The sequence below is a fragment of the Jaculus jaculus genome, chromosome 1, assembly GCF_020740685.1.
Source record: "Jaculus jaculus isolate mJacJac1 chromosome 1, mJacJac1.mat.Y.cur, whole genome shotgun sequence".
Lineage (NCBI taxonomy): Eukaryota > Metazoa > Chordata > Mammalia > Rodentia > Dipodidae > Jaculus > Jaculus jaculus.
This window is the reverse complement of record NC_059102.1, coordinates 224,174,426-224,200,810: the sequence shown is the minus strand read 5'-3', so window position 1 is coordinate 224,200,810 and position 26,385 is coordinate 224,174,426. Positions and strand designations below refer to the sequence as shown.

General features: G+C 53.1%; 1 protein-coding gene across 2 annotated transcripts; it reads left to right on the top strand.

The window, feature by feature from the left end:
- Positions 1-1,821: 1,821 nt before the first annotated feature.
- On the top strand, positions 1,822-25,874 carry Fcho1 (FCH and mu domain containing endocytic adaptor 1). Of its 2 annotated transcripts, XM_004666031.2 has the most exons (28): positions 1,822-1,867; positions 8,955-9,042; positions 9,421-9,491; positions 14,560-14,651; positions 15,194-15,268; positions 15,412-15,553; positions 16,022-16,174; positions 16,320-16,424; positions 16,845-16,943; positions 17,187-17,283; positions 18,123-18,167; positions 18,285-18,357; positions 18,766-18,790; positions 19,071-19,128; positions 19,625-19,803; positions 19,886-19,910; positions 20,163-20,214; positions 20,743-20,837; positions 21,139-21,381; positions 21,997-22,109; positions 22,216-22,303; positions 22,405-22,513; positions 22,987-23,142; positions 23,328-23,460; positions 23,707-23,906; positions 24,142-24,197; positions 25,293-25,457; positions 25,619-25,874. In XM_004666031.2, exons 3-28 carry the CDS (start codon positions 9,465-9,467, stop codon positions 25,639-25,641), a joined length of 2,628 nt encoding a protein of 875 aa, XP_004666088.1. In that variant the 5' UTR covers positions 1,822-1,867; positions 8,955-9,042; positions 9,421-9,464; the 3' UTR covers positions 25,642-25,874. The 2 variants fall into 2 exon arrangements, with proteins under 2 accessions (XP_004666088.1, XP_045012780.1); XM_045156845.1 differs by lacking the exon at positions 14,560-14,651.
- The last annotated feature ends 511 nt before the right edge of the window (positions 25,875-26,385 follow it).

The following is a 26,385-nucleotide window of genomic DNA, read 5'->3' as shown; positions in this document are numbered from 1 at the left end:
TTGCTTAGTGGTTAAGGCACTTGTCTGTAAAGCCTAAGGACCCAGGCTCCATTCCCTAGTACCCACATAAACCAGATGCACAAGGTGGCACATGCATCTGTTTGTTTACAGTGACTAGATGCCCTGGCATGCCCATTCTCTCTCTGCCTCTCTTTCTTGCTCCCTCAAATAAATAAATAAATATTAAAAAAGAACAAATGTGGGGGGGAGGGGAGAGCCTGCCCAAAATGATATGAGTGTCCAATATTATGTGGATCCTGCGGCACAAAAAGGACATTGACCATTGGAGAGGTACACCATGGGACAAACACCATTGTGCACTGACCACAAGACAGCTGAGCTCAGGTCGCAGGAGCTCTGTTATGACACTGATGTCATAATAGCTCCAATGAAAAGGTTCTCATATCAGATATTTAAACATACCCCATTACCTTGGGACCTAGGGTTTTCTGGCCAAGGTGGAGGAAGGCACAAGGATGAGGCTCAGTACCGAGGCTGCCATGGGCCACAGGGAAAGAACTAAGTTGGGGTGTCTGAAAGAGGCAGGGTCTGGGGACCACACCTTGACAATGAAGAGAGGACCACTTTTTAAGGGCCCCTGCCTGGGGCCTGAGGTCCTGGGTCATTCTCACTGAGCTGGAGGTACCAGTAGTACAACAGTCCTAGTGTAAGAGCAAGACATCCTTGATGTAAGGTTGTCACCAGGCCCAGCAAATTTTGGACAGATGAGTGTTTTTTTAAAAAAATATTTTTATTTATTTATTTACAAGCAGAGAGAGATAGAGGGAAGAGAGAAAGAGAGAATGGGCATGCCAGAACCTCCAGCCACTGCAAATGAACTTCGGATGCTTGTGACACTTTGTGCATCTGGCTTTTTATATGGGTACTGTGGATTGAACCCGAGTTGTTAGGCTTTGCAGGCAAGTCCCTTAACCCCTGAGTGGTTTTTTGTTTTTGTTTTTGGTGTTTTTTTTGTGTTTTTTTTTTTTTTTTTTTTTTTTTGTTTTTTCGAGGTAGGATCTCACTCTGTCCCAAGCTGACCTGGAATTAACTATGTAGTCTCAGGGTGGCCTCGAACTCACGGCAATCCTCCTACCTCTGCCTCCCGAGTGCTGGGATGAAAGGCGTGCACCACCCCGCCTGGCTCTCTGAGTGGTTTTTAATTGCATTATGGGGACTGGGTATGAGTCTCAGTAGTGGAGTCTTGTCTAGCTTGCACCAGAAAGATCATGGGTTCCATCCCTAGCACTGCCAAAAGCAAAACAAGAAGCAAAGAACCCTTGTCTTATGGCAGGATGAACCCAAGGCGGCAGACCTGCTGTGTGACCTCCCAGTTAACTCCTAGCCCTCTCTGAGCTTCAAGGCCTTCTTTTATGAAATTAGTCTCTATATTATCCCACTCATACCCTTGGAGGGAGACTCCAAGGAGGCTTGCTCAGAGCTTGGCACACAGTAGGTGCTCAATCAATGCTGCTTTTATTCCTTTTTCTTTCCCAGTAGGCTCTCAAATACAGGAAGTTTACTTTTTTTTTTTTTTTTTTTGGAAGTTTGCTAACCTTAACCCATCCCATCCAGCCTCAAAAGGCGCAAGCGGACTGTCTCTTTAAACTATGCAAATAACCTGCTGGCGGGTCGATGCAGCTGAACCAATGAGTTCGCCAGGCTGGTAAAGCCGGCTATACCTGTACCAATGGCGGGCCGCGCGGACTCAGAGCCCGCCCTGTCCTCCCGCGCCTTGGCGGGGCGGGGCTTACGATCCGACCACGCCCCCTGGGCGTGGCCTCCGCGCCGCAGCAGCGCGGGGAGGGGCGGGGCGCTGGGTGGGAGCGCGGCAGGTGGCGGCGGGCCCGGGTCGCGGAGCGGCGAGGTGAGTGTCCTAGACGTCGGGGCCGCGGCAGACGGGGACGGTGGGGACCTGCGGCGGGCATGCGGGCGCTCCGTGCGCGCTCCAGACCCCTTTATTCTAAGTCTCAGCCGGGTGCAGGTGCCTGGGCCTCGAGAACGGGGACGCAGCGCCCCGCAGCCCAGCGACAACACGAGGGACCCCTGGAATACCCCCAGGTCCGGCCTGCTGACCGCCAGACTCCCGTATAGCAGACCCCCTCATTTTCCTCCCATGGACCCCCATCGAAGCCGAGGCAGGGGGCTCACCTTCCCCCTCCCTAAGATTGCCCTGTCCCAACCTCCCACACCCCAAAGATGGTAGGTGGGGTGCTTGCACAGGCATCCCTGGCAGGAACCCCGAGATTAGGACCTGAGGGTCCCCTCTCAGGCCTAGAGAGGCCTGGCGTCTGCATTTGGGGGGGTTCCTTCTAGGCGTAGAGGGGCCACCAGCATCTGTTCCCAGGGATGAAAATAAATCGAGGTGCATGAGGCTGCCTGAGGAGGCCTGGGGGCGGCCACCCTCCAGCTGCCTGGAGCCCCAGCTCCGCAGCACCCCTGGCCGCCTTCCCTGCTGACCTTGGGCCTGGGCAGCACCTGCCTGATCCTGAGATCTTCCAGAAAGAGGTGGAAGGCACCTGTCTCCACTTGCTAGATCCTAAACCTATACAGCCCACCCTGGCCAAACAAGGACCCCGCTTTTGGCTAAAGATGGTGGGTGGGTGTGGGGTGTCCAGAGAGCCTCAGCTTATTACACTTGAAAATGGGTTGAACTGAGCATGGTCATCCCAGCAGTAGAGAGGCAGGAGGATCACTGCCAAGTCTGAAGCCAGCTTGGGCTCCATGAGACCCTGCCTCAAGGAAAAAAAAAAAAGTGGGTTGATGGTCACCCTCTGGCTTTGCTGCAAGGACAGAGCTTCTAGGCATGGCAAGATTGCAGTTGGGGGAGAGGGGCTCTGGTCTCACCGGTGGGGCTGCCCAGGGCACACCCTGACCCACATACCTTCACCCACGCCATGGCCAGGCTTGTTCCTGGGCGGGGTCCTCGGTGGGAGGAGTGGAAGTGACAGCCAGTATGGTCCCTGTCCCTTGGAGCTGTCTCAGTGGTGAGTGCTGGTGAGTCCCAGGTTGGGAATTTGACACCCTCAGCTCTGAACCATCTTCAACCTTATGTGTGGCTTTCCCGTCTGCCTCCCTTTGTCCTTCTGTGAAATGGGCTTGAAAAACTCTGGAAAGACAGATCAGAGGCACCGTGGGAGGAAAGGCATGCTGTAAGCTCAGCCATGCTCACTAGAGTAATAATTATGGTGCCAATGTCCTTTAAATGGGGTCACTGAAGGCCAGAAGGACAGAGGGGACTCTGCAAAGGGTATGATCTGAGTTACAGGCCTGTCATCAAGTTGAGGTATACAGTTGGCACTTAATATGTGTGCATGCAGTGTGTGAGTCACTGTGTATAGTGACCTGGGGTATGGGTTTCAATTTCCCCATGGGGTGCTAGCTGGGCTGTTGTGAGGTTCAAAGTAAACCTCCCTAAATTTGCCCTACTGTGTGCAAACAGTAACCCAAGGAGGGACACAGTGTGGATTTCTGTTTCACAGAATCATGGAAACTCAGAGAAGTCAGAGACACCCCAAGGTCACATGTAAGCAGTTAAGGACTTAGGACTCCCAGCAGAGGCCTTGTCCAGTATCCAGGGTGGGGACTTGGGGCCTGCTTTTGCTAATTTTGTTTCTGCCACATTTCATTTGCTATGGGGCCCATTCATGTACTTGAGCCCAGGCTTAGGGGTAATTGATGCTGAGGAAGCAGGGTGCTGTATGACCTCTGCCAAGTGTCCATCTGTCTCTGGGGACCTCCATGGTGCTGCAGAAGCTGTGAAGGCTTGGGATGCATAAGTATACTTTCTTAGACTCAAAATATTTTTGGTTTTGGTTTTTTGAGGTGGAGTCTTGCTTTAGCCCATGCTGACCTGGAATTCACTAAGTAGTCTCAGGCTGGACTCAAACTCACTGGGATCCTCCTACCTCTGCTTCCCAAGTGCTGGGATTAAAGGCATGTGTCACCATGCCCAGCTAGGCTCAAAATGTGCTTAAGGGGTAAAGTGATATTTGAGTATGGTGGCACAGCCCAGCCATCCCAGCATACAGGAGGCTGAGGCAGGAGGATCGGGAGTTCAAGCCTAGCTTTGGTTACAGAGTGAGTACAAGGCTAGCCTGGGCTACATGAAACCCCATCTTTAAAAAACAAAACCAGAGCCGGGCATGGTGGCGCACACCTTTAATCCCAGTACTCGGGAGGCAGAGGTAGGAGGATTGCCATGAGTTCAAGGCCACCCTGAGGTGACAGAGTTAATTCCAGGTCAGCCTGGACCAGAGTGAGACCCTACCTCGAAAAACCAAAAAAAAAAAAAAAAAACCAGAAGCCAGGCATGGTGGTGCACGCCCTTAACACCAACACTCGGGAGGCAAAGGTAGGAGGACTGCAGTGAGTTCAAGGCCACCCTGAGTCTACATGGTGAATTCCAGGTCAGCCTGGGCTACAGTGAAACTCTACCTTGAAAAAACACAAAAAAGCAAAACAAACAAACAAACTACAACAACAGCAACAAAAAACCCTGGCTGGAGAGATGACTTAGTGGTTAAGGTGCTTGCCTGCAACAACAAAGGACCCATGTTTGCCTTCCCAAATCCTACAAGAGTCAGATGCACAATGTGACAGATGTACATAAGGTGATGCATGCATCTGGAGTTTGATTACAGTGGCTAGAGGCCCTGGCACACCAATTCATATTCTCTTTCTTTCTCCCCCACCCTCTCTCTCTCTCTCTCTCTCTCTCTCTCATTAAAAAAGTAAAATAAATGTGGGACTATTATTGATCTGCTGTGTGTCTTTAGGCAAGGGATTGTCCCGTTCTAATGTCATCTTCTTTAGAAGTTCTCTTGGAAAGGGGTCTTGGTGGTTCACATCACTGCAGCACCCAGGAAGCTGAGGTGGGAGGATCACAGTTCAGACCAGGTCATGCACATTCAGAGAGGTGTGGCCATAGATCAGGAGTTCAAAGCCAATGTTAAATACAGTGAGGTCTAGGTCAGCCTGAGCTACAGAATGAGACCTTGTCTCACAAAAACAAAAAGTTAATACATTGATGTTGGTAGTGTTGTCAAAGGTAACTCAACTTTCCTTTCCATGGAGCATGGGGCTCATACTTCTCCGAGCCTCAGCTTTTCCTGTGGGTGTCTTGGTCCTTCTGGGGAGGAGCCGCGTCTGTGCTGGGGTGGGGGGGTCACATTGGTCCTGAAGATTATCTGGTGATAATGGCTAATGCACCCATGTAGCCTCCCTGCAGCTTTAGGGCTGTCCCAGGGGTGCTAAGCTGGTGGGGTGGGGCAGGGAGGTGACGGTTGGGTGGCAGGCGGGGCAGGCTTCCTGTCCCCCCCCACACACACACCCAGCCTCCGCTCAGTGCTGGCGGAAGCGGCAGGCCTGAGTCCCTTCCTGGTTACCCCCCTTGGTGTCCCATTAGGTGAGTTTGACTCCAGCGCCACTCTTTGTCTCCTCAGAACAGAATAGAAAAGAGGGTTCATGGCCCCAGCTTGGGTTGGGGACAAGTAGCTGGTGTCACTTCCTGGACTGGTCCCACTGTTGGGTTACCCATGCCTAACAGCCCTGGAGGGTGGTGTGGGTTGTGGACCATCAAATGGACCTAGAGACTCATCATGGCTCAAATAGGAGATGGTGGCAGCTGGGCTAGGGCATGTCACAGTCCCTAGAGATAGTGACTCCCTTCTTGTGCCTCAGTTTCCTCCTCTGTGAAAGGTCACTGGGTCCCGTGATTGGTGGTGGTGTGAGTGGATGGGTGTGAAGGGCAGGGATCAGCATGTGTGCCAAATGAGGTGAGGCAGGATTGCCAGGCTGGCTAACTGGAATTGTGAACCATAATGACCTGGCTGGAGAGCTGAGACATGGGGGCCCCTGAGATCATCCTGCACTACGTTTGTGGCAGAAGGCTATCTGCCCTGTCCAAGAAGGCCAGGCTGCAACCAGCCTGTGTGGCTCCTGGACCCTAGAAAAGATCTGGATGTGGGAGGAGAGGGTATGTGATACATTTAATTCTCTGTCTAAAATGAAGTCCCCACTTGAGTCTCTTGTCATTTGTCACAGCTTAGGGGATTCAGGGACAATTATGACCAAGGCATGGTGGTACACTTCTGTCATCTGGGCTCTTGGGGGACTGAGACTGGAGGACTACCATCAGCTTGATGACAGCTTGAGCTACAGAGCAAGACTCTGCCTCAAACAAAAGGAAGGAGGGGCTGAAGAGATGGCTCAGCAGTTAAGGCATTTGCTCGCAAAGCCTAATGACCCTGGTTTTGTTCCCCAGAGACCCTGGTGTGCCCATTCTCTCTCTGTGTCTGCCTCTTTCTCTCATAAATAAATAAATAAAATATTATTATTAATAATTTATTATTATTATTTTGTTTGTTTTTTTGAGGTAGGGTTTCACTCTAGCTCAAGCTGACCTAGAATTTACTGTGTAGTCTCAGGGTGGCCTTGAACTCATGGTGATCCTCCTACCTCTGCCTCCTGGGTGCTGGCATTAAAGGCATGCACCATGCCTGGCTATTTTTGGTTTTTTGAGGTCGGGTCTTACTCTAGCTTAGGCTGACCTGGAATTCACTATGTAGTCTCAGGATGACCTCAAACTCGTGACAATCCTCCTACCTCTGCCTTCCGAGTGCATGGCTCCACCATGCCCTGTAAATAAATAAATAAATAAATATGTATATATATATTTTTTGGTAAAAAAAATTTTTTTTAAGGGAGGGCTAGAGAGATGGCTTAATGGTATGGTACTTGCCTGAAAAATCAAAGGGCTCAGGCTCGACTCCCCAGGACTCATGTAAGCCAGATGCACAAGGTTACATTTGCCATAGCTAGAGGCCCTAGCAGTGCCCATTCATTCTATCTGCATCTCTCTGTCTGACTCTCAAATAAATAAAAATATATTTAGAGCCAGGCATGGTGGTCCACGTCTTTAATCCTAGCACTCAGGAGGGAGAGGTAAGAGAATCGCTATGAGTTCAAGGCCAGCCTAAAACTACATAATGAATGAGCTAGAATGAGACCCTACCTTAAGATATGTGTGTGTGTGTGTGTGTGTGTGTGTGTGTGTGTGTGTGTGTGTGTATATATATATATATATATATATATATATATATATATATATATATATATATAAATTAATTTCGGGGGGGGTAAAGGTAGGATTTCACTGTAGTGCACGGCAATCCTCCCACCTTTGCCTCCCAAGTGCTGGGATTAAAGGCATGCACCACCACACCCAGCTAAAAAGAAAATTTTTTTTAAGGAACGAAGGGGTCTGGAGAGATGGCTTAGTTATTAAGGTGCTTGCCCACAAGATCTAACAACCGCCCAGGTTCAGTTCCCCAGTGCCCTTGTAAAGCCAGATGCATAAAGTGGTGCATGAATCTGGGCTCATTCGCAGCAGCTGGAGGCCTAGTGTACTCATTCTCCCTCTCTCTTTGCAAATTGCACACGCCTTTAATCCCAGCACTCGGGAGGCAGAGGTAGGAGGATTGTCATAAGTTTGAGGCCACCTTGAGACTACATAGTGAGTTCCAGATCAGCCTGGGCTAGAGTAAGACTTTACCTCAAAATAAACAAACAAAAAGAATGGTAAAAGGAAGTGGGACAGACCCTCGAGATGTCAGTCCCGCATACCCACCCCACCAAGCCAGACTCTTGGCATTGTTCATGCCAAGATGGTGGTGAGCACATTGCTTGAAAGAAATTATTTGCTTAGTGAATGCCTCCTAGTGCTTTAAAAACCCAGCTGCCGCATCCTTTCCTCAGGCTAGACTTCCCCTAGACTGTCCTTCTATCAGGGCCATGCCACCTCTCCATGGCAGGCCTGTGGTGTCTCGTGTCAGTGTCCAGCGCTGTCAACATAGCTTCCACTGGGGATCTCTAGAATCTAAGCACTTAGGCCAAGGCAGGAGGATCAAGCCCTCCAGCCTGCCTGGTCTCCAAAAACAAAATCACAGCTAACTTTTTAAAAATTTTATTTTAGTGCTAGAGAGATGGCTTAGCAGTTAAGATGCTTGTCTACGAAGTGTAAGGACCCAGGTCCCACGTAAGCCAGATGCACAAGGTGACACAAGTGTGCAAGCTTGCACATGCACACAAGGTGGCACACCTGTCTTGAGTTTGATTGCAGTGGCTGAGGCCATGACACGCCAATTCTTCCTCTGTCTTCCTCTTTCTCTTTCTCTCATTGTCTCTCTCATAAAGGTGTGTGTCGCAATGCCCAGCCAAAATATATATATTTATTTGAGAGAGAGAGAGAGGAAGGAAGGAAGAGAATGAGAAAGTAAGTATGGGCATACCAGGGCCTTCTGTCACTGCAAACGAATTCCAAGTGCATCTGCCACTGGTCTTACATGGGTGCTGGAGAAATGAACCTGGGCTGTGAGGCTTTGCAAGTAAGTGCCTTTAACTGCAAAACCATCTATCCAGGCCCCAAATAATAGTTAGTTTTCAAAGTAAGGTAAATTGAAGCCCAGAGAGGGGCAAACTGCTCCAAGGTGCAGTTTGGTCCTCCTTTCTCCTCTGGTCAGTCTCTTGTCTTATCCTATCTGTTCACTAGTCCCCCTGAGCTCCCATCTGCCACCCAGCCACCCAGAGAGCTCATGAATTATGCATGAGGCCTGTGGGCTCCTGTGACAGGCCTGGCCTCTTAGCATGCCAAGGACAGATGTATCCCTCCCCCACCCGGCACCCAGACAGGCTCCCTGTGCAAAGAGACCTAGGTCTCAGAGCTAGACCCCTTCTAGGCATTATGTCTTATTTTGCACATGGAGAAACTGAGGCACAGAGCTAGACAGTGACACAAATGCCAGGTGACCAGTGGCTTTCCAGGGCAGGCTGGGACTCATGGGGGTCACTAGGCCATGGGGGTTCTCTCCATTGCCTTGAGGGTGGCAGCAGGGACACTGCTCCCCCCAGGCCTGGTCACATCCCAAGGTCCACTCATTAGGCTCTCTTCACAGGACCCCTGAACCGGAGAAGACCATAGCTCAGGCCTGGTCTCCGCTGTTCCAGTCAGTGAATACATTCTTACTTCCGGCTCTGCCCTCCGTAAGTCAACCCCTCTTGGGAAGGGACTCACTTCTACCTGTGAAGTGACCCTGAGCCCCTTGGCCTGGGGCGGGATGCATCCAACACCACTCCTACCCTAGCCCATGAGCTCCTACATATGCTTAAAAACCCACCCACCAAGCCTCCACCAGCGGGGCTTCTTGGTTCCCTGTCCCTCCAGCGCTGGCCCCCCGTGAGACAGAGCACATGTACCCTGGAGAAACCCTGCAGGACAGGGCTGAAGCATCTGAGGGTCCTGGCCTGTTCTCCTGTGGCACATACTTCCCCATCACCCCTTCTGCCCCCAGCATGAACAACTGGAATTTCCCTTCCTCAGACTGCTATGACTCAGCAGCTCACACTTGTCTCTTCACATAGATACTGGACAGGGACCTGGGTGGGTCCCTATAGAAGCCATCAGGATGTCGTATTTTGGGGAACATTTTTGGGTAAGACCTACCTTTACTTTTTCATTCATATATATATCATTTAAAAAGGTGAGGGCTCCTGGAAGGGCTGTAGAGACTTTAATGCAGATGGAGGTTCTGAGTTGGGCCAGATTTGAATGCACATCATCAGACCTCACCTGTCTTATGACCTTGGGCCAAGTAAGTCAAATCATGCCACTCAGAAACGGAGTCCTGGAGTAGCCCATGCATGCATGCGTACGTGCAATGAGAGGCTTGCCCAGGGAGGGTGCAAAGCCACACTAGGTAATGCAGGCCTGAGCAGCAGAGGCCGGAGGATCACAAGTACAGGACAGCCTGGGCTACAAAGGGAGACCCTGTCTTATAAAACAAAATAATTAAATAGAATAAGATGTGTGTCACAAGCCTTAAATCTCAGCACTGGGGAGGCTGAGGTAAGAAGATTGCTGTGAGTTCAAGGTCATCCTGGGCACCAGCGAGACCCTACCTCAAAAACCAAAAAGTGAAGAACAGGACCTGAACCCTTGGCCAGAATGCATTTCTGAGATCTGGGGTCAGTCTGCTAGGCCAGGGGATTCCCTATCTTTTCCATCTTGGAAGATTGGGAAGTTTTTTGGCTCACCCCCTGGTGACCCTTTGGCCATCCAAGCTGGGGAGAACCCAAAGTGGGGGCTCTACCAGTACCCTGCATTCACTCACTCATTCCCCCCGCCCCGGCATGCTCTGTGGCCAAGGCCACCGGCTCTGGGAGCCATGGGACCTCAAGAGGAGGACCTCCATTCTGAAGACACAAACTTACAGGTTCCTGCCTCAGGGTTTGGTGGGGAGATTGGGCTCAAAAGGTTAATTTTCCTGGATGTGAGAGGTATTCCAGGCATGGGGAACCACCTTGGTCCATCCCAGAGGTGTGTGATACTTGGTGGCAAGTCCAGGGAACAAACTCCCCACCCCACCCCATGGTGACAGGGGGACTGGGGAGCAACAGCCCAAATGGAAGCAGCAGTCTGGAGTAAGTGAGGCTCAGGAGCTGAAGCCCCTTCCTCCAAGACAGGCCAGTGGCTTGCAAAGTGGAAGCCTGTTGCTAGGTAACCGGTTGCCTCTGGCAACAAGCCCCACTCCTGCTCTCCCTCCCCAGCTGGGGCTCCGTTTACTAGCATTTGCGTTCTTAAAGGAGCCACATTCTCCTGCTGCCTATACACTTGAACCACCTTCTCCCTAAAGATCGCATGCCCAGATTGGAAGCTGAAGGGCTGCGTGATGCCCCAGCATTGTGCTGTTCCTCTCTGAACCCCCACTCGCACCACTGTGGCCTCTGGAGGAGAAGTCGCCCACAATTTGGAAAGCTGACAGCAACACCTACAGTGTTTCCAGCTTTCTTGACTATGTGAGGTGCACTAGAGGCAGCAAAGAATTCAAATGAGCAGAGAAAAAATAGAAGCCACCCCCAACCCCTCCCCACACACCCCAAGATAGCCTGCCTCTGAGAGAGGTCAGCGCCTCTGGTTCAGGGTTTCATCCACACTGCTACACCCACGCAGTACAGGTGACTGCCTCCCTTCACCTCAGTTTCACTGTCTGAGAAAGGGGGATGAAGTTTCTTCCTTCCTGAAATATCTGTACATGCCATAAACTTTTTTTTTTTTTTTCGAGGTAGGGTCTCACTCTAGCCCAGGCTGACCTGCAATTCACTATGGAGTCTCAAGTACTGGAATTAAAGACATGCTCCACCATGCCTGGCACATGCCATAAACTTTTTTTAAAAAATCATTTACTTATTTATCAGAAACAGAGAGGCAGAAAGCGAGGGAGAGTGAGAAAGAATGGGTGTGCCAGGGCCTCCAGCCACTGCAGACGAACTTCAGATGCATGCACCACCACGTGCATCTGGCTTACATGGGATCTGGAAAATCGAAGTTGGGTCCTTAGGCTTTGCAGGCAAATGCCTTAACCACTAAGTCATCTCTCCAGCCCTAAATTTTTTATTTTTATTTTTTTGGATTTTTGAGGACGGTCTCACAGCCCAGGCTGACCAGAATTCGGTATGTAGTCTCAGGTGGCCTTGAACTCACAGTGATTCTCCTACCTCTGCCTCCTAAGTGTTGGTATTAAAGGTGTGCACCACCATGCCCAGATGTCACAAACTTTGTGTGTGCCTGCTTTGCTGCTAGCCACACCCCTGGTCCCTCACTTGCCATTCTTGGCACTGCTCTACCTCCCAAGGTTGCACCCTCCCTCACTGGCATTCTAGGCGGGGCTCCACCTCCAGCCACGCCCCTCTTCACTGGGATTCTAGGCGGGGCTCCACCTCCCAGTCACGCCCCTCCTTACTGGGATTCTAGGCGGGGTTCCACCTCCCAGCCACGCCCCCTCCTCACTGGGATTCTGGGGGGGCCTCTGCTTTTTTTTTTTTTTTTTTTCAAGGTAAAGTTTCACTAGTCCAGGCTGACCTGGAATTCACTATGTTGTCTCTGGGTGTCCAGGAACTCCTGGCCATCCTTCTACCTCTGCCTCCCAAGTGCTGGGATTAAAGGCGTGTGCCACCACGCCCGGCTAAGAGGCAACTATTAATGCTGCACAAAGTAGAGACCCAGCCTGGCATGGTGGCGCATGCCTTTAATCCCAGCACTCGGGAGGCAGAGGTAGGAGGATCCCTGAGAGTTCGAGGTCACCCTGAGACAACAGAGAATTTCAGGTCAGCCTGAGCCAGAGTGAGACCCTACCTCAAAAAACAAAAACAACAACAACAACAAAAGAGTTGCCTCTTTGGTGCTGGCCTGTGAATGTCCCTGTGCATGGCCCAATGGCGCTGTCATGAGTGGTATCAAGCTCTACTGAAACACGGGTCTCATCTGGTGGGGCAGGATCAGAAGCTAGAGTCGCAGTGGATTTGAGAGTAGGAGAGTGAAAATCCAGCCATTTTAGATGGTCCTGGGTCCAGATTGAAGCCAGAGGTTCTGATAGGAGGCGGGCCCTAGTAGGCCCTTGCTGGACCCTTACCCGCCAGCCCACCCTGAGGGAGGCAGACAGTGCTGGGAGGCTGCCAGGTCTGGGAAACTGGCCAGCGACTGGCTGTGAGTCAGCCCCAGATGCTGGTCTAGGCAGCGGTGCCTGGCGCAGCCTCACGCGAGGATCCCCAGCTGGGCCAGGTTGGCATTGCAGGAGCCCTAGTATTACCCTGAGATGCTTCCTGTGTCAAGTACTATGCCAGAAGCATCCCACTAGATACACTTGAGCACTGGGCGCCCACTTGTCAGACAAGGGAACTGAGGCCCAGAGAAGTACTTTTACCGCTTAAGTGATCCAGCACGTAGTCGTGAGAAGACAGAAAATATATTCCTGATTTTTGGAGGGGGGTAACCATGACTATTAAGGAAAACTTGGGGTCTGAGCAGCTTTAGACATGGCCCTGAGAGAAGGGGACTCTGGCATCTACCTTGAGGAGTGATTTGCATGGATGTTGGCTCAGGAGATGGTGGTATCTTCTTTGTTAGCTGCTGTGGTAAGAAAGAATCTTGATGCCATCATGGTGGCACACGCCTTTAATCCCAGCACTTGGGAGGCAGAGGCAGGTGGATCACTATGAGTTCAAGGCCACTCTGAGACTACATAGTGAATTCCAGGTCAGCCTGAGCTAGAGTAAAACCCTACCTCAAAAAGAAAGAAAGAAAGAAAGAAAGAAAGAAAGAAAGAAAGAAAGAAAGAAAGAAAGAAAGAAAGAAAGGAAGGAAGGAAGGAAGGAAGGAAGGAGCTAAGACATGAGGTGGGAAAGGCAGGTCTCTGCCAAAGGACTATTTGGATATCAGCAGCTGATGGACACTAGGAAGAGGGAGCCACAGATGCATCTAGAGTGAGGTGGGGTCTGTTGTTAGGAGAGTTGGGCTGGAGGCTGCCCCTGGTCTGACCCAGTTGTGGCTTCAGTTTTGCCATTAGTGGAGCAAGGGGAGGGGTGACTGCTGGCCCTCTGCTTTTGGGGGTAGGGGAGACTCAGCAGCTTCTACTATAGTAAGAACAGCTGTATATCAACTACTGAGTACTGCTGAACAAACATTTAGTGGTTTGCGTTGGCAGTTAAGTGCCATGGGTGCTGTTGAAGTGGTCTGTAGTAGATCACTTGTCTGGCATGCCATAAGACACCAAGTTCCACTCCCATCGCTGTAAAAATTGTAACTAAAATCCAAGGGGTTACTAAAGACTCAAAAAGGGACAATGAGCACACAGTACTGCTCTATCCTTCACCATGACAACCCCAGAATATGGAGGAAAGACATCTGTGAGAAGTCAGTTCCCACTACACCAGCATGTAACAGTCAAACCATGTTTGTTTATTTGAAAACTCAAAGACCTGCCGTGTGTGGTGCTGCACTTCTTTAATTTCAGAACTTGGGAGGCTGAGGTTGGAAGATCACTGTGAGTTCAAGGCCACCCTGAGACTACATAGTTCCACATCAGCCTGGGATAGAGTGAGACCCTACCTAATAAAGAAAGAGAAAGAAAGAAAACACCTCTCCAGTATTCTGGGCTTTATTTTATGCTAAGGGAGGGAGGAAGGGAGGGAGGGAGGGAGGGAGGGAGGGAGGGAGGGAGGGAGGGAGGGAGGGAGGGAAGGAAGGAAGGAAGGAAGGAAGGAAGGAAGGAAGGAAGGAAGGAAGGAAGGAAGGAAGGAAGGGAGTCCTCAGGCCCAGACCGTCCTCAGGTTCTCAGAGACTGTTTTCTGTGAGCAGGACACACACACAGCTACAGGAGCTCTGTTGGCCATCAACAATGAACAGTCGTGGGGTTGCGGCCTCCAGAGTGGGTTTGATCCAGCAGCATGAGCAGCCACATGGCTTTATCCATCTTCTCCTTGGGCATCTTTCCAAACGCCATGGATTCCACTTGGGAAAAGAGGTGCTGGGCACTCTTCATTCAGAAGATGGAAAGCAGAGAAGCTAACATACCTAGATAAACAGTCACAAAGAGTAAAAGATGCAAGATAGGGAGCAAGCAGGTGGGATGAAGATCCCACGCTCCTTTCTGATGGATCTGTGGTCCTCTGTTGCTAGGCAACCTGCTGCTTCTCCCTTCTCAGTCTCTACCCCATCCTTTGCAGGGTGAAAAGAACCATGGCTTTGAGGTCCTGTACCATTGCCTGAAACAGGGACCCATTGCCACCAAGGAGCTGGCTGACTTCATCAGGGAGAGGTGAGCCCCAGGTTCTTCCTGGGACTTGACCCCACCCATCTAGTGGCTCCACCCACTTCCCTGCCCCACATGCCTGTGCCCAGGCCCAAGGCAGGAGCATCTGAGTGTGTATCTCTCCAGGGTCCAGAACCAAAGGCCCATGAAGATCCCTCAAGACCAGTGGATGGTCAAGCCCCATGACCCCTTTAGACAGTTCTTGGTGGAATTCTGTGCCCTCCCTCCAGAAAATACGATGGTCGTTTTCTTTACAAAAGGGACTCAAAATCCACCTGTGTCCTAGAGGTCATGCGTGGTCCCAGCACTTGGGAGGCTGAGGCAGGAGGATTGATGCGAGTTCAAGATAAGCTTAGGCTACATAGGGAGGTCCTGCTTCAAACACACTAAGTGATTACTTAAAGGAAAATAAATATCTCCCATGCTTTTCCCAATGCCCCTCTTTGAGACCAGTGGCTTACAGATGGATATGGGGAAAGTGAGGCCCAGAGAGAGGGAGGTATGACTTCCAAGAGCCCTCAGGAGTGACTACCCATCTTTCCTTCCAGGGCCACCATTGAGGAGACATACTCCAAGGCAATGGCAAAACTTTCCAAGCTGGCCAGCAATGGGACTCCCATGGGGTGAGCAACATGGGGCCAGAACCCTGAGGGTGGATAGCCCTTTGGCAAAGTTCCATGCTGCCAAGGCTCCTTGTTGGGGGTAGTGATGCATGACACCAGGGGTGGGCCAGCTGGAGCCCCAGTATAACAGTGCCCATCCTCAGGACCTTTGCCCCGCTCTGGGAGGTCTTCCGAGTGTCCTCTGACAAACTGGCGCTCTGCCACCTGGAGCTGACACGAAAGCTTCAAGACCTCATCAAGGATGTGCTGCGCTATGGGGACGACCAGCTCAAGATGCACAAGAAGGTGAATGTGACCCGAGGGGACAGTGATGCAGGACCCCAGGCAGGCTCTACCTTGTCCCCAGACCCTCCATAAACCAAGCATAGTGGTGCCCACCTGTCAATCCCAGAACTTGAGAGGTGGAGGCAGGAGGATCATGGTCTTCCCTAACTACATATTGAATTCAGGCTCTGTCTTGGCTGGATACTGTCTTAGGAAATAAAAGGAAGAGGGAAGAAGGGAAGCAGGGAGGAAGGGAGGGAGAAAGAAAAGAAGAAAAAAAAATACATTGCTGTGGTTGAATTGACCAAAGATTACCTGCTGTAGCCACAGAGAGATGCTCCCAGCTGCCTCTCAGCAGTGAGGCCTCAATTTCTCCAAACTGGTTGTTTGAAATGAAAACCCACCCAACCCCTTCTCCGTTGGGCTGCCCAATGTGGAGGTGATGGGAGGAGACCTCATGACCCCTTCCCCATCTCTCTGTTGCTGCAGTGCAAGGAGGAAGTGCTGGGCACGCTGGATGCAGTGCAGGTGCTGGCCGGAGTCAGCCAGCTCCTCCCCAAGTCTCGGGAGAACTACCTGAGCCGCTGCATGGACCTGGAGCGCCTGCGCAGAGAGAACACCAGCCAGAAAGATATGGACAAGGTGTGTGTGTGGCCACCCAAGGGGAAAGCCCAGCAGGGGCACCTGGTCCAGGGATCCCAGGAGTCTACATGGCAGGTGACGGGGAGGAATAGGAAGCTGCCTGAAGGTACCCATGGCAACAGCATCCCCTCCTGGTGCCTCCCAGGCAGAAACCAAAACCAAGAAGGCGGCAGAGAGCCTACGGCGCTCAGTGGAAAAGTACAATTCGGCCCGGGCGGACTTTGAGCACAAGATGCTGGACTCGGCACTGGTAAGAACCGGGTCATGTATGGGTAGCCACTCCCAAGCCTTCCCAGACCTGCTGCTTCCTGAGTGGGAGTCCACAGCTTTCAGCTTCTGGGAGCCTTAGGGTCAGAGGCTGCAAGGCCAGGTATGGTAGTACATTGCCAGAGGTGAAGGCAGGAGGATCAGGAGTTGAAGGTCTTTCTCTGCTGCATTGCAAGTTTTAGGCCAGCCTTGGCAATTTGAGACATTGTCTAAAAATGCCATGAGTTCAAGGTCAACCTGGTTTGCATAGTAAGTTCAGGACTTCCTGAGCTACCCAGTCTCTTTCCCACACTTTCAGCAAAAGTCTCATTGTCTCTTCCCCCAGTCAGTCACAGTATCCAGGAAGCTGGTATGTTCTAATTAATCAGGCTAGGACACATGACTCACCTCCCTCCCACCTCAGCGCTTCCAGGCCATGGAGGAGGCCCACCTGCATCATATGAAGGCCCTGCTGGGTTCCTACGCGCACTCGGTGGAGGACACCCACGTGCAGATCGGGCAGGTGAGGTGGGCTGTGTGAGACTTTGAGGCCTGGATGTGTGCAGAGAGGGGCCTGGACGCATGCAGGGAGAGGCTGCTTGTGTACCGAGAGCGAGCCTGGGAATATGTAGAGAGAGGTCTGAATGTGTGCAGAGAGAGAGGCCTTGGTGTGGGCAGAGAGAGAGGCTGGACGTGTGCAGAGCAGGTGGGCCACCTTGGGCCTCAGCCCTGTCACTCAGCCTGTCCTCCCCCCACCCCCATGCAGGTGCACGAGGAATTCAAGCAGAACATCGAAAATGTGACGGTGGAGATGCTGGTGCGCAAGTTTGCGGAGAGCAAGGGCACGGGCCACGAGAAGCCAGGTGAGTGTGCAGCCCTCAGCTTCTTCCTCAGAAACAGGGCTAGTGGCCATTCCACTCCAGCCTATGCAGAGAACTTGGGATGCCTGATCATGTGTCCTACGACCTGACCCCCAGGGACCAGGACGGGCCTGCAAAGCCAGGTTTGCCAGTTGTTACTTGGTTCCAAGGGCCAAGTTTAAAAGTGTCCCTTTGAATTTCAAAGGGGAAAGTAGGGGTGGGGAGGGAATTAACATGGGATATTTTTTTATAATCATGGAAAATGCTAATAAAATTTTTTTTTAATTTAAAAAAGATAAATAAATAAATACATGACAATAAAAAAAATAAAAAAATAAAACTGTCCCTTTGCGGCTGCAGGAATAAGAGGTGTTTTGTCACTTTGGTATGTGACTAGCTTTTTTTTTTTTTTTTTAATTATTTATTTATTTATTTGAGAGCGACAGACACAGAGAAAGACAGATAGAGGGAGAGAGAGAGAATGGGCGCGCCAGGGCTTCCAGCCACTGCAAATGAACTCCAGACGCGTGCGCCCACTTGTGCATCTGGCTAATGTGGGACCTGGGGAACCGAGCCTCGAACCGGGGTCCTTAGGCTTCACAGGCAAGCGCTTAACCGCTAAGCCATCTCTCCAGCCCTGGCTAGCTTTTTGTCTTGACTTCTTGGAGCTGTTTCCTCTGTAAATGGGGATAACAAGTCAAGTTTCGGGGATTGAAGGCCTGTCTTTCCTCCCTGTTGCCTATGAGCTAGCTCTGGCTCCAGGCGGCTCTGTCCCACATCCTCCCAGGCTCCCCACAGCCATTTCTGCAGCTTCTCAGATGTCTCTGTCTTTTCTGCCCTAGGACCTTTGGACTTCGAAGCATACAGTGCAGCGGCCCTGCAGGAAGGCAAGTACGTCTGGGCCTGGATGCCCAGGCTAAACCATGGGGTGAGGGAGGAAGCTCTGATTGGGAATGGAAGAAAGGAACCTTCTAGAGCTCAACTCTCCCCTTCTCTGTACTCAGCAATGAAACGTCTCCGAGGAACCAAGGCCTTTCGCCTTCCTGGACTAAGCCGGCGGGAGCCCCGTGCAACTGTGTAAGGGAACACCCACCTGTCCTGGTCCAGCGTAGCTAGTCCAGGAGTACCTCTGTCCCAGACTAGTCTGGAATTCTTCCTTTTGCCAAGACTCAGTCATGCTAGAAGCTCCCTGGTGCCAGACAGCCAAGATGACCTATTCCTAGGCTGCCACGTGACTCCTTTAGCCAAGGCTAGCCCCAACATTCTCTGCCTTTTCAGGCTAGCCCCTAAGACCTGCTCTAGGGCTTCTTACCTCCCCAACTGTTTGAGAATGTCACCTGCATGGCAGTGTCCAGATTCCCCACATCCTTGAGCAAGCCACATGCTCTGCCATCCTGTGGCCGCCCCCACATCTGTGTCCACTCTGGAGCTCACAGGGGTCCCAGTGAAATGACCTGTTACTGACATCTCTTCCTCTGTCCCCAGAGACTCCCTTGAACCTGACACTGGGGTGAGTGACGTGTGAGGAGCCTGCAGGCTGTGAACAGAGAAGCCTTGGTTTTCCTTTGACCTTCAATGTCTGAACACCAGTGCCTGGGGGGAGGGGTCCAGCATGGGCACTGGAATCAAATTTCACCTCTTGTCAACTCCAAGAGAGGGAACAAGAGCCTGACCAGGCCTCAGTTTCCCTCTTGACGCTGCCACACTGGGAATATAGTTTGGAGCCTGAGTAGGTCAGGCGAGAAGGAAGAGTTAGGCTGGAGGGTGTCTGACTCACTACTTTCCCCCAGATGTGTCCAGAGGTGGATGAAGAAGGGTTCACTGTCCGCCCTGACATGACCCAGAGCAATATCCTTTTTGGCATCCATGAGTTCATTGTTGGCCCTCTGTGGATGCCTTGGGGAACCCTATTATGAAGCATGTAGATCAGATGCAAACACTGTCCTGTAGGACTGGCAATGGGAAAGAGGAAAGAGGAGAGACCCTGGAGGGAGAGCCAGAAAGGCTTCCTGGAGGAAGGGACCACCTTGTTGGAGTTTAATAGCTGAATAGGAGTTTGCTTTTTTTTTTTTCTTTCTTTCTTGAAGTAGAGTCTCACTCTAGTCCAGGCTGACCTGGAATTCACTATGTAGTCTCAGCGTGGCCTTGAACTCATGGCGATCCTCCTACCTCTGTCTCCCTAGTGCTGGGATTAAAGGTGTGCACCTCCACACCTGGTTTCTGACTAGGAGTTTGCAAGTTAGCTCTTCAAGTATAGAGGGATGGAAAGATGCAGAACTGCCTCCCTGGTAGGTAGGGACATGGTTAGGTGTGGGATCTGCCTGGCTCCTTGACTGAGGTCCACGCACAGCTGAGCCTTCACGCTTCTCGTCGAGCGACTCTGACTTTGATGATGAGGAGCCCAGAAAATTCTATGTGCACATCAAACCTGCGCCTGCCCGGGCTCCTGCCTGTAGCTCAGAGGCTGCAGCAGCCCAGCTCAGGGCCACAGCCGGCAGTCTCATCCTTCCTCCTGGCCCAGGGGTGAGGTGGGGAAGGGGTCATGGGTCTGCCACAAGGGTTGGCTAGCCACAGCCACACCTGACGCTGCCTGCTTTCTCTGCAGGGCACCATGAAGCGGCACTCACCGCGTGAGTACCTCGTGTGTGTACCTGGGGGGAGTCCGGGGAGGCTGGGCCTGGATGGGGGTGTCGGTGAATTCCAGGCAGGCTGCTACGACTAGTGGCTCTGACCCTCACGCTCCTGGTCCATAGACTAGTCATGGTGGTTGGGAACCCCAGGCAGCTCCTCTGCCTCCCTCACCATGGGCAGCTGGCTAGACAGCACCAGTCTGGCCATCTGGCACTGAGTGACATGGACACTCATGGTGATGTCTCTCTTAGGGGATGCTGCTGGGAAGCCACAGAGGCCTCGGTCTGCCCCAAGGACCGGCAGGTAAGTTCTACGGGACATGGAGGTAAGGAAGTGGACGGGGCAGGGGCTGTCCCCTTCTCCCCATGTCCCTCCCCTGAGCTGGAGCACTGTGGCCTGGAATTAAGATCAGGCATTTCTTAAGCACCTGCACTTGTGCTCTCCTGGGTTTGGGTGACATGGTTGAGGCTGGGCAGGGTTCTGAGAGACATCCTAGTGATGAGAGAGCAGCCAGGTGTGGAGTACCTGTCACCCCGCTTGGGAAGCGGAGGCAGGGAGACTCTCATGACATTGAGGCCAGCTTTGACTGAGTGGTGAATTCAAGGCCCTCCTAGGCTGTGACTGAGACCTAGCCTCAAAGCAAAGAACCACAAGAATGGCATGTGCGTGAAAGTATCTAACACTGCGCAGAAACCATGATAGGCTGCTGACATCACTGGTAGGGGCAAAGCACCCCTTGAACCCTGAAAGCAAGCTGGAGTCTGAAGCACATGCCAAGGCCCTCAGGTGGGATGGGCACAAACCCCTGTGCAATTGGCCTGTCCTCCCCAGCTGTGCCGAGAAGCTTCTGCCCTCAGAGGAGCCTGTGTGCAAGAACCTCTTTGGGCCGCCACTGGAGTCTGCCTTTGACCACGAGGATTTTACAGGTGATAAAAAAAGAGGGACTTGGGAAGGGGCGTGGCTGTTGGAGGCTGTGTGGGTGGGGCCAATGCTAAGATAGAGCGAGTGGCAGGGGCTAGGATGTAGGTGTGGCCGGTTAGAGCGGGCGGGGCCACAGGTCAAAGGTTGGCAGGCATGGGCAGAGCCATAGAGGTTGTCAGGTGCATAGAGAGGAAGGTGTACCCCGGTGGCCAGGGCCATAGACACGCCGGCTAGAGTGGGTAGGGACAAAGAGGGCACAGGCATGGCTGGCTGGGTGGGGCCACTGACCAGAGCCTCTTTCCCCAGGCTCCAGCAGTCTGGGTTTCACCTCCAGCCCCTCTCCTTTCTCCTCCTCGTCCCCTGAAAATGTGGAGGACTCCGGGCTAGACTCTCCATCCCACGTGGCTCCCGGTCCCTCCCCAGAGTCTTGGGTTCCCCGGCCGGGCACCCCACAGAGCCCACCTGGCTGCAGGCCTCAGCGAGAGGCCAGGGGCACCCGGGTCCTACCCCCCTCTGACTCGCCAGGCCCATGGCTGGAGGCCTGCGGAGGTGAGCCCTGCATCCCTGTGTGAGATGGGGAGCCCGAGAAGGGGGAGGCCTGACCCAGCTGCTGGGAGCACAGACACCCTTTCGTAGGGACAGTGATGGCCATAGGGTACAGAGAGGATCATCTGAGCTGGGGGTCATGCAGAGAAGTCACCTGGTGGAACAGGATCCTGCACAGGGTGCGGTGAAGACCTGCAGGGGGAAGGGACTGGGGGGGGGGCTCATTGGTAAGGAGGGGGTCACCTGAGTGGGGTCAGAGGGACTTTGGGTCCAAGGTACCCTCCATGGGAAAGAGCCTAGTTCAAAGCAGATTTGAAGGAGCACAGACGGTGACCAGACAGGGAAGGCAACTGATAGGGAAGAGGCATGGACGGCTGGGACAGTCACGTGGATGGAGGTTACTCAGTGGCTGATGAGGGAATGCAGTTCCTCAGCCTGGCTGCCCCCTGCGACGGGTAGCTCTCCGCATGCCCGCTTCCAGCATGGAATGTCCTCAGGCCATGGGTCTTGCCCACTGGCTCCTCCAGAAATTCCCACTTCACCCAGTTAGGCTGAGTTGCTGCGCCTTGGGTGCCCAGGCCCTGGGCAGTGTCAGCATTGTCCACCCTTGCTCCCTAGATGCCATGGCCACGCCAGCTGACCCTGTGGCCAGGGAGGGCCTGGCTGCACCGCCGCGGAGACCCCGCTCCAGGAAGGTGTCCTGTCCTCTCACACGCAGTAATGGTGACCTGGTAAGTGACCCACTGGGCAGGGCAGGACAGATGCTTGGCTGGAGTCACCTCACCTCTCCTCGCCTCAGGAAGCCACTCCACAGCTCTGTGTCTCTCTTGCCACCAGTCTCGGTCATCCAGTCCTTCCCCATTGGGCTCCTCCGCTCCCAGCACAGCTCCTGAGCGGCCCAGCTTCTCCTCCCAGACTGGACACGGTGCGTTGGGGGGCTTGCTCTGGGGCCTCAGCTTCTCTGGCCAGGTAGATGGAGCCTGCCACTTGTGTCCACTTTGAGTGACTCTCCTCCCTTCCCCACAGGAGTATCCAGGGGCCCCAGCCCGGTGGTTCTTGGCTCCCAAGATGCACTGCCCGTGGCCACAGCCTTCACTGAGTATGTTCACGCCTACTTCCGTGGCCACAGCCCCAGGTAGGCAGTCTTGCAGCCCATGCTGCCAGGGACAGCCTCAGGCAGGTTCCTGTCCCAAGGGCAGTGGGAGCCATGAGAGGTGTTTGAGCAAACCAGATGATTGAAGAATCCCTGATAGGCAGCCACAGAAACCAGGCTGACAGAGGCCAGGATGAGGGGAGGTCAGGCTGGTCAGCTAAAAGGCCAGGATGGCCTCTGGGGGTCCTCCCGCCTCTTCCAGCCAGCCTAACCTCCAACAAGCCATAATCAAAACACAGAGAGGAGAGGGTTAGATCCAAAAGTCAGCTGAGGACTGTTTAAACAATCATGGAATCATTATTTTGAGTGTCCTGGTGGCTTAGGACAAAAGGGAACCCCAGAAGATGTTATTCCTGCTTCTGCTGGGTGGGGACAGAGAGGAAAAGAGGAAGAGGTAGGATGGGGGACGCAGGCCAAGATCCCGGCGTTTCACCCCGGGTGTCTCCCGACCCCAGCTGCCTGGCTAGAGTGACCGGGGAGCTGACTATGACCTTCCCTGCGGGCATCGTGCGTGTGTTCAGTGGGACCCCACCGCCGCCTGTCCTCAGCTTCCGGCTGGTCAACACAGCCCTCATAGAGCACTTCCAGCCCAATGCAGACTTGATCTTCAGGTACGGCCTGCACACCGGTGGGAAGGGGCTCCCCACACAGGTGCACCTGAGGGTTCCCACATCGGCAGGGAGGGGTCCCCACACCAGCGGGCCTGGAGGTCCTCCTCTTCCAGCCGGGCAGTCTGAGCAATTTAGGAAGGCATCTCCGGGCGGGGGATGAGTAGAGCCCGGGTCTCTGCCCGCAGTGACCCCTCTCAGAGTGACCCCGAGACCAAAGACTTCTGGCTCAACATGGCGGCGCTCACAGAGGCGCTGCAGCGCCAGGCGGAGCAGAACCCCGCGGCCTCCTACTACAATGTGGTGCTGCTGCGCTACCAGGTAAGGCCGCGAGGGGGCGAGCGGGGTGGTCTGAGCCTGTGGGCGGAGCCCGCGTATATTATGTAAATTAGATGAGGCTCCGTCCTCTGGGCAGCCTGGCTAGGCGTTGCTCCAGGGAGGTGCTCTCCTGCCCTCTGCTGGGCACAGTGCGCGCCGCATGCAGGCCCTGGAAGAGGTGGAATGCTGGGGTGGCCTGGAAGGTCAGGGTCGTGGAACTGAGTGCCAAAGCCCTCTCGTCCTTTCCAGTTCTCGCGCCCGGGTCCACAGTCCGTACCCCTGCATCTGAGCGCCCATTGGCAGTGTGGACCCACGCTCACTCAGGTGTCCGTGGAGTACGGCTACCGCGCGGGTGCCACGGCCGTGCCCACACCCCTCACTAATGTCCAGATCCTGCTGCCCGTGGGAGAGCCGGTGACCAGCGTTCGCCTGCAGCCTGCCGCCACCTGGTGAGCGTGGGGGCCTGAAGCCTCCACAGGGCTTCCCTGGGCCCCTGCAGTGGAATAAAGGGTTCCCTCATCTTAGGGACCGGCAGCCCCATGCCCTTTTTGCTGATGAGGAAACTGAGGCGAAGTTGGAAATGGGTTTTCTGGTGTCACACAGGTGACGGGGAGGTGGTCTAGCTGAGCCCTGAGCTCCCAGTGTCTTCTCTGCTAAAGACCTGTCTGACTCTCTTGCTGCCAGGAACTTGGAGGAGAAGCGCTTTACATGGAAGCTTCCAGATGTGTGTGAAACAGGAGGTGAGTCACAGCTGTGTAAGAGAGCTGTGGGAGGGGAATCTTAATTGAACAACACTTAGGAAAACTGGGGGAAAGGGCTGGAGAGATGGCTTAGTGGTCAGGGCGCTTGTAGGCAAAGCCAAAGGACCCAAGTTCGAGTCCCCAGTACCCATGTAAGCCAGGTACACAAGGTGGTACATGCGCCTAGAGTTCATTTGCAGTGGCTAGAGACCCTGGTGTGCCCATATTCATTCTCCTTCTCTCTCTTTGCCCTTTTTTCTCTTTCTGTCACTCAAATAAATAAAAATAGTTTTAAAAATTGGGGAAAAGGGGCTGGAGAGATGGATTAGCAGTTAAGGCTCTTGCTGGCAAAGCCAAAGGGCACAGGTCCAATTCCCCAGTACCCATGTAAGCCAGATGCACAAGGTAGCCCATATGTCTGGAGTTCATTTGCAGCAGCTGGAGGCCCTGATGTGCCCATATTCTCCTTCTCCCTCTCTCTTCTTCTCTCTCTTAAATAACATATTTTAAGTACAGGGAGCGGGGGCTGGGCATGGTGGCACACACCTTTTAATCCCAGCACTCAGGAGGCACAGAGGTAGGAGAGGAGGATTGCCACAAGTTCTAGGCCACCCTGAGACTACATAGTGAATTCCAGGTCAGCCTAAGCTAGAGTAAAACCCTACCTTGAAAAAAGGGAGAGGGGCTGGAAAGGTGGCTCAGCTGTTAAGGCACTTGCCTGCAAAGCCTAATGACCTGGGTTTGATTCCAGTACCCACATAAAGTCAGATGCACAAAATGATGCATGCATCTGGAGTTTGTTTGCAGTGGCTAGAGGCCCTGGTGCACCCTGTCTCTCTCTGCTTGCAAATAAATAAAACAAAAACTGGGAAAGGATGGGATAATTGCTGGGGTTAGGCTTGAACAACCTAAGAGAAAGCATCATGAGAGTAGGCCCTGCATGTGCAAAGGCCCTGGGGATAGAGTGCTCTGCTAATTGGTCAAGATCTTGGGGTAAGATGAGATATTGCAAGAGGAGGTCAGATGGAGAGACTGAGGTCACCGGCCAAAGCGTGGAGATCCAGAGGGGCCCAGACTAACCCAAGACCTTCCTAGGCTCTGGCCACCTCTCTGCCAGCTGGGAACCACTCTCAGGGCCCAGCACCCCAAGCCCTGTGGCCGCACAGTTCACCAGCGAGGGGGCCACGCTGTCGGGTGTGGACCTGGAGCTCCTGGGTGGAGGCTACCGCATGTCACTGGTGAAGCGTAGGTTTGCCACAGGTACTGTCCCACCTGCTGCCATGAGCCCCACGGTGGATGGACCTGACCATGGGGCAGGGGCTGGTGACCCCAAAAAGAGCCCTTCGCATGTGCTCCTCAGGGGTAAAGTACCTGCTGACCCTGCATGGTGCCAGGTCTTCTCTTTTCTGCCCACCCCACAGGGATGTACCTCGTGAGCTGCTGAAGGGCCAGGTGGCACGGCCCCAGCTCTGCCTGCATCCTGGTGCTCAGACTGTCCCTGCCTTCTTACCAGATTCTGGGGTCCAGGTGTGTCCCCGAGGCCTGGTCTCTGGAGAGGAGCCCATACTCCCACACCCAGCCTGACTGAGCCGAGACCTGCGGCTTCCTCCCCGTTCCACCCCATGCTGGTCCTGGCCTTTTAATGTTCTTTAAATAAACACTTTATTTTCTAAGAAAGTGAAGAGAAAACCTTTTCCTGTCTCAGGATGTGTCTCTCCTCAGTGCCAGAGCAGGGAGGAAGAGAAATAGGGAAGGGAGGCCGGTATCCGGAACTTACTGTCCCAAAAAACCACCTCTGAGGTGCTCATCCTCATGCCAAATTGACCTTCGTAGGGAAGCCAGTGTTCCTGGCTCATAGCTAGTGGGAAGGAGGAGGAGGAGGAGTGCACAAACTCAAGGAGTAAGGGAAACTTCTAAGGAGGGACATTACTAATGGGTTTTGAGGCATCCACAAGAGTTTGCAAGCTAGGAAAGGCACCTCAAGGGGAGACTGATTCCCTAAGGAAGTGTGTACTTGTCTCACAGCACTGATCAGGAAAATGGCTGTAAGGAAGGCCTCGTTTGTGGGGGCCATGGAGCAAGAAGGCCTAGGGTTAGATTCCTCACTGGGCGGGGTTCTCAGGAGGTGACAACCCAAAAGCAGGTGGTGGGAACAGAATAGAAGCTTAAGTCCCAGTAGGGCTCAAGA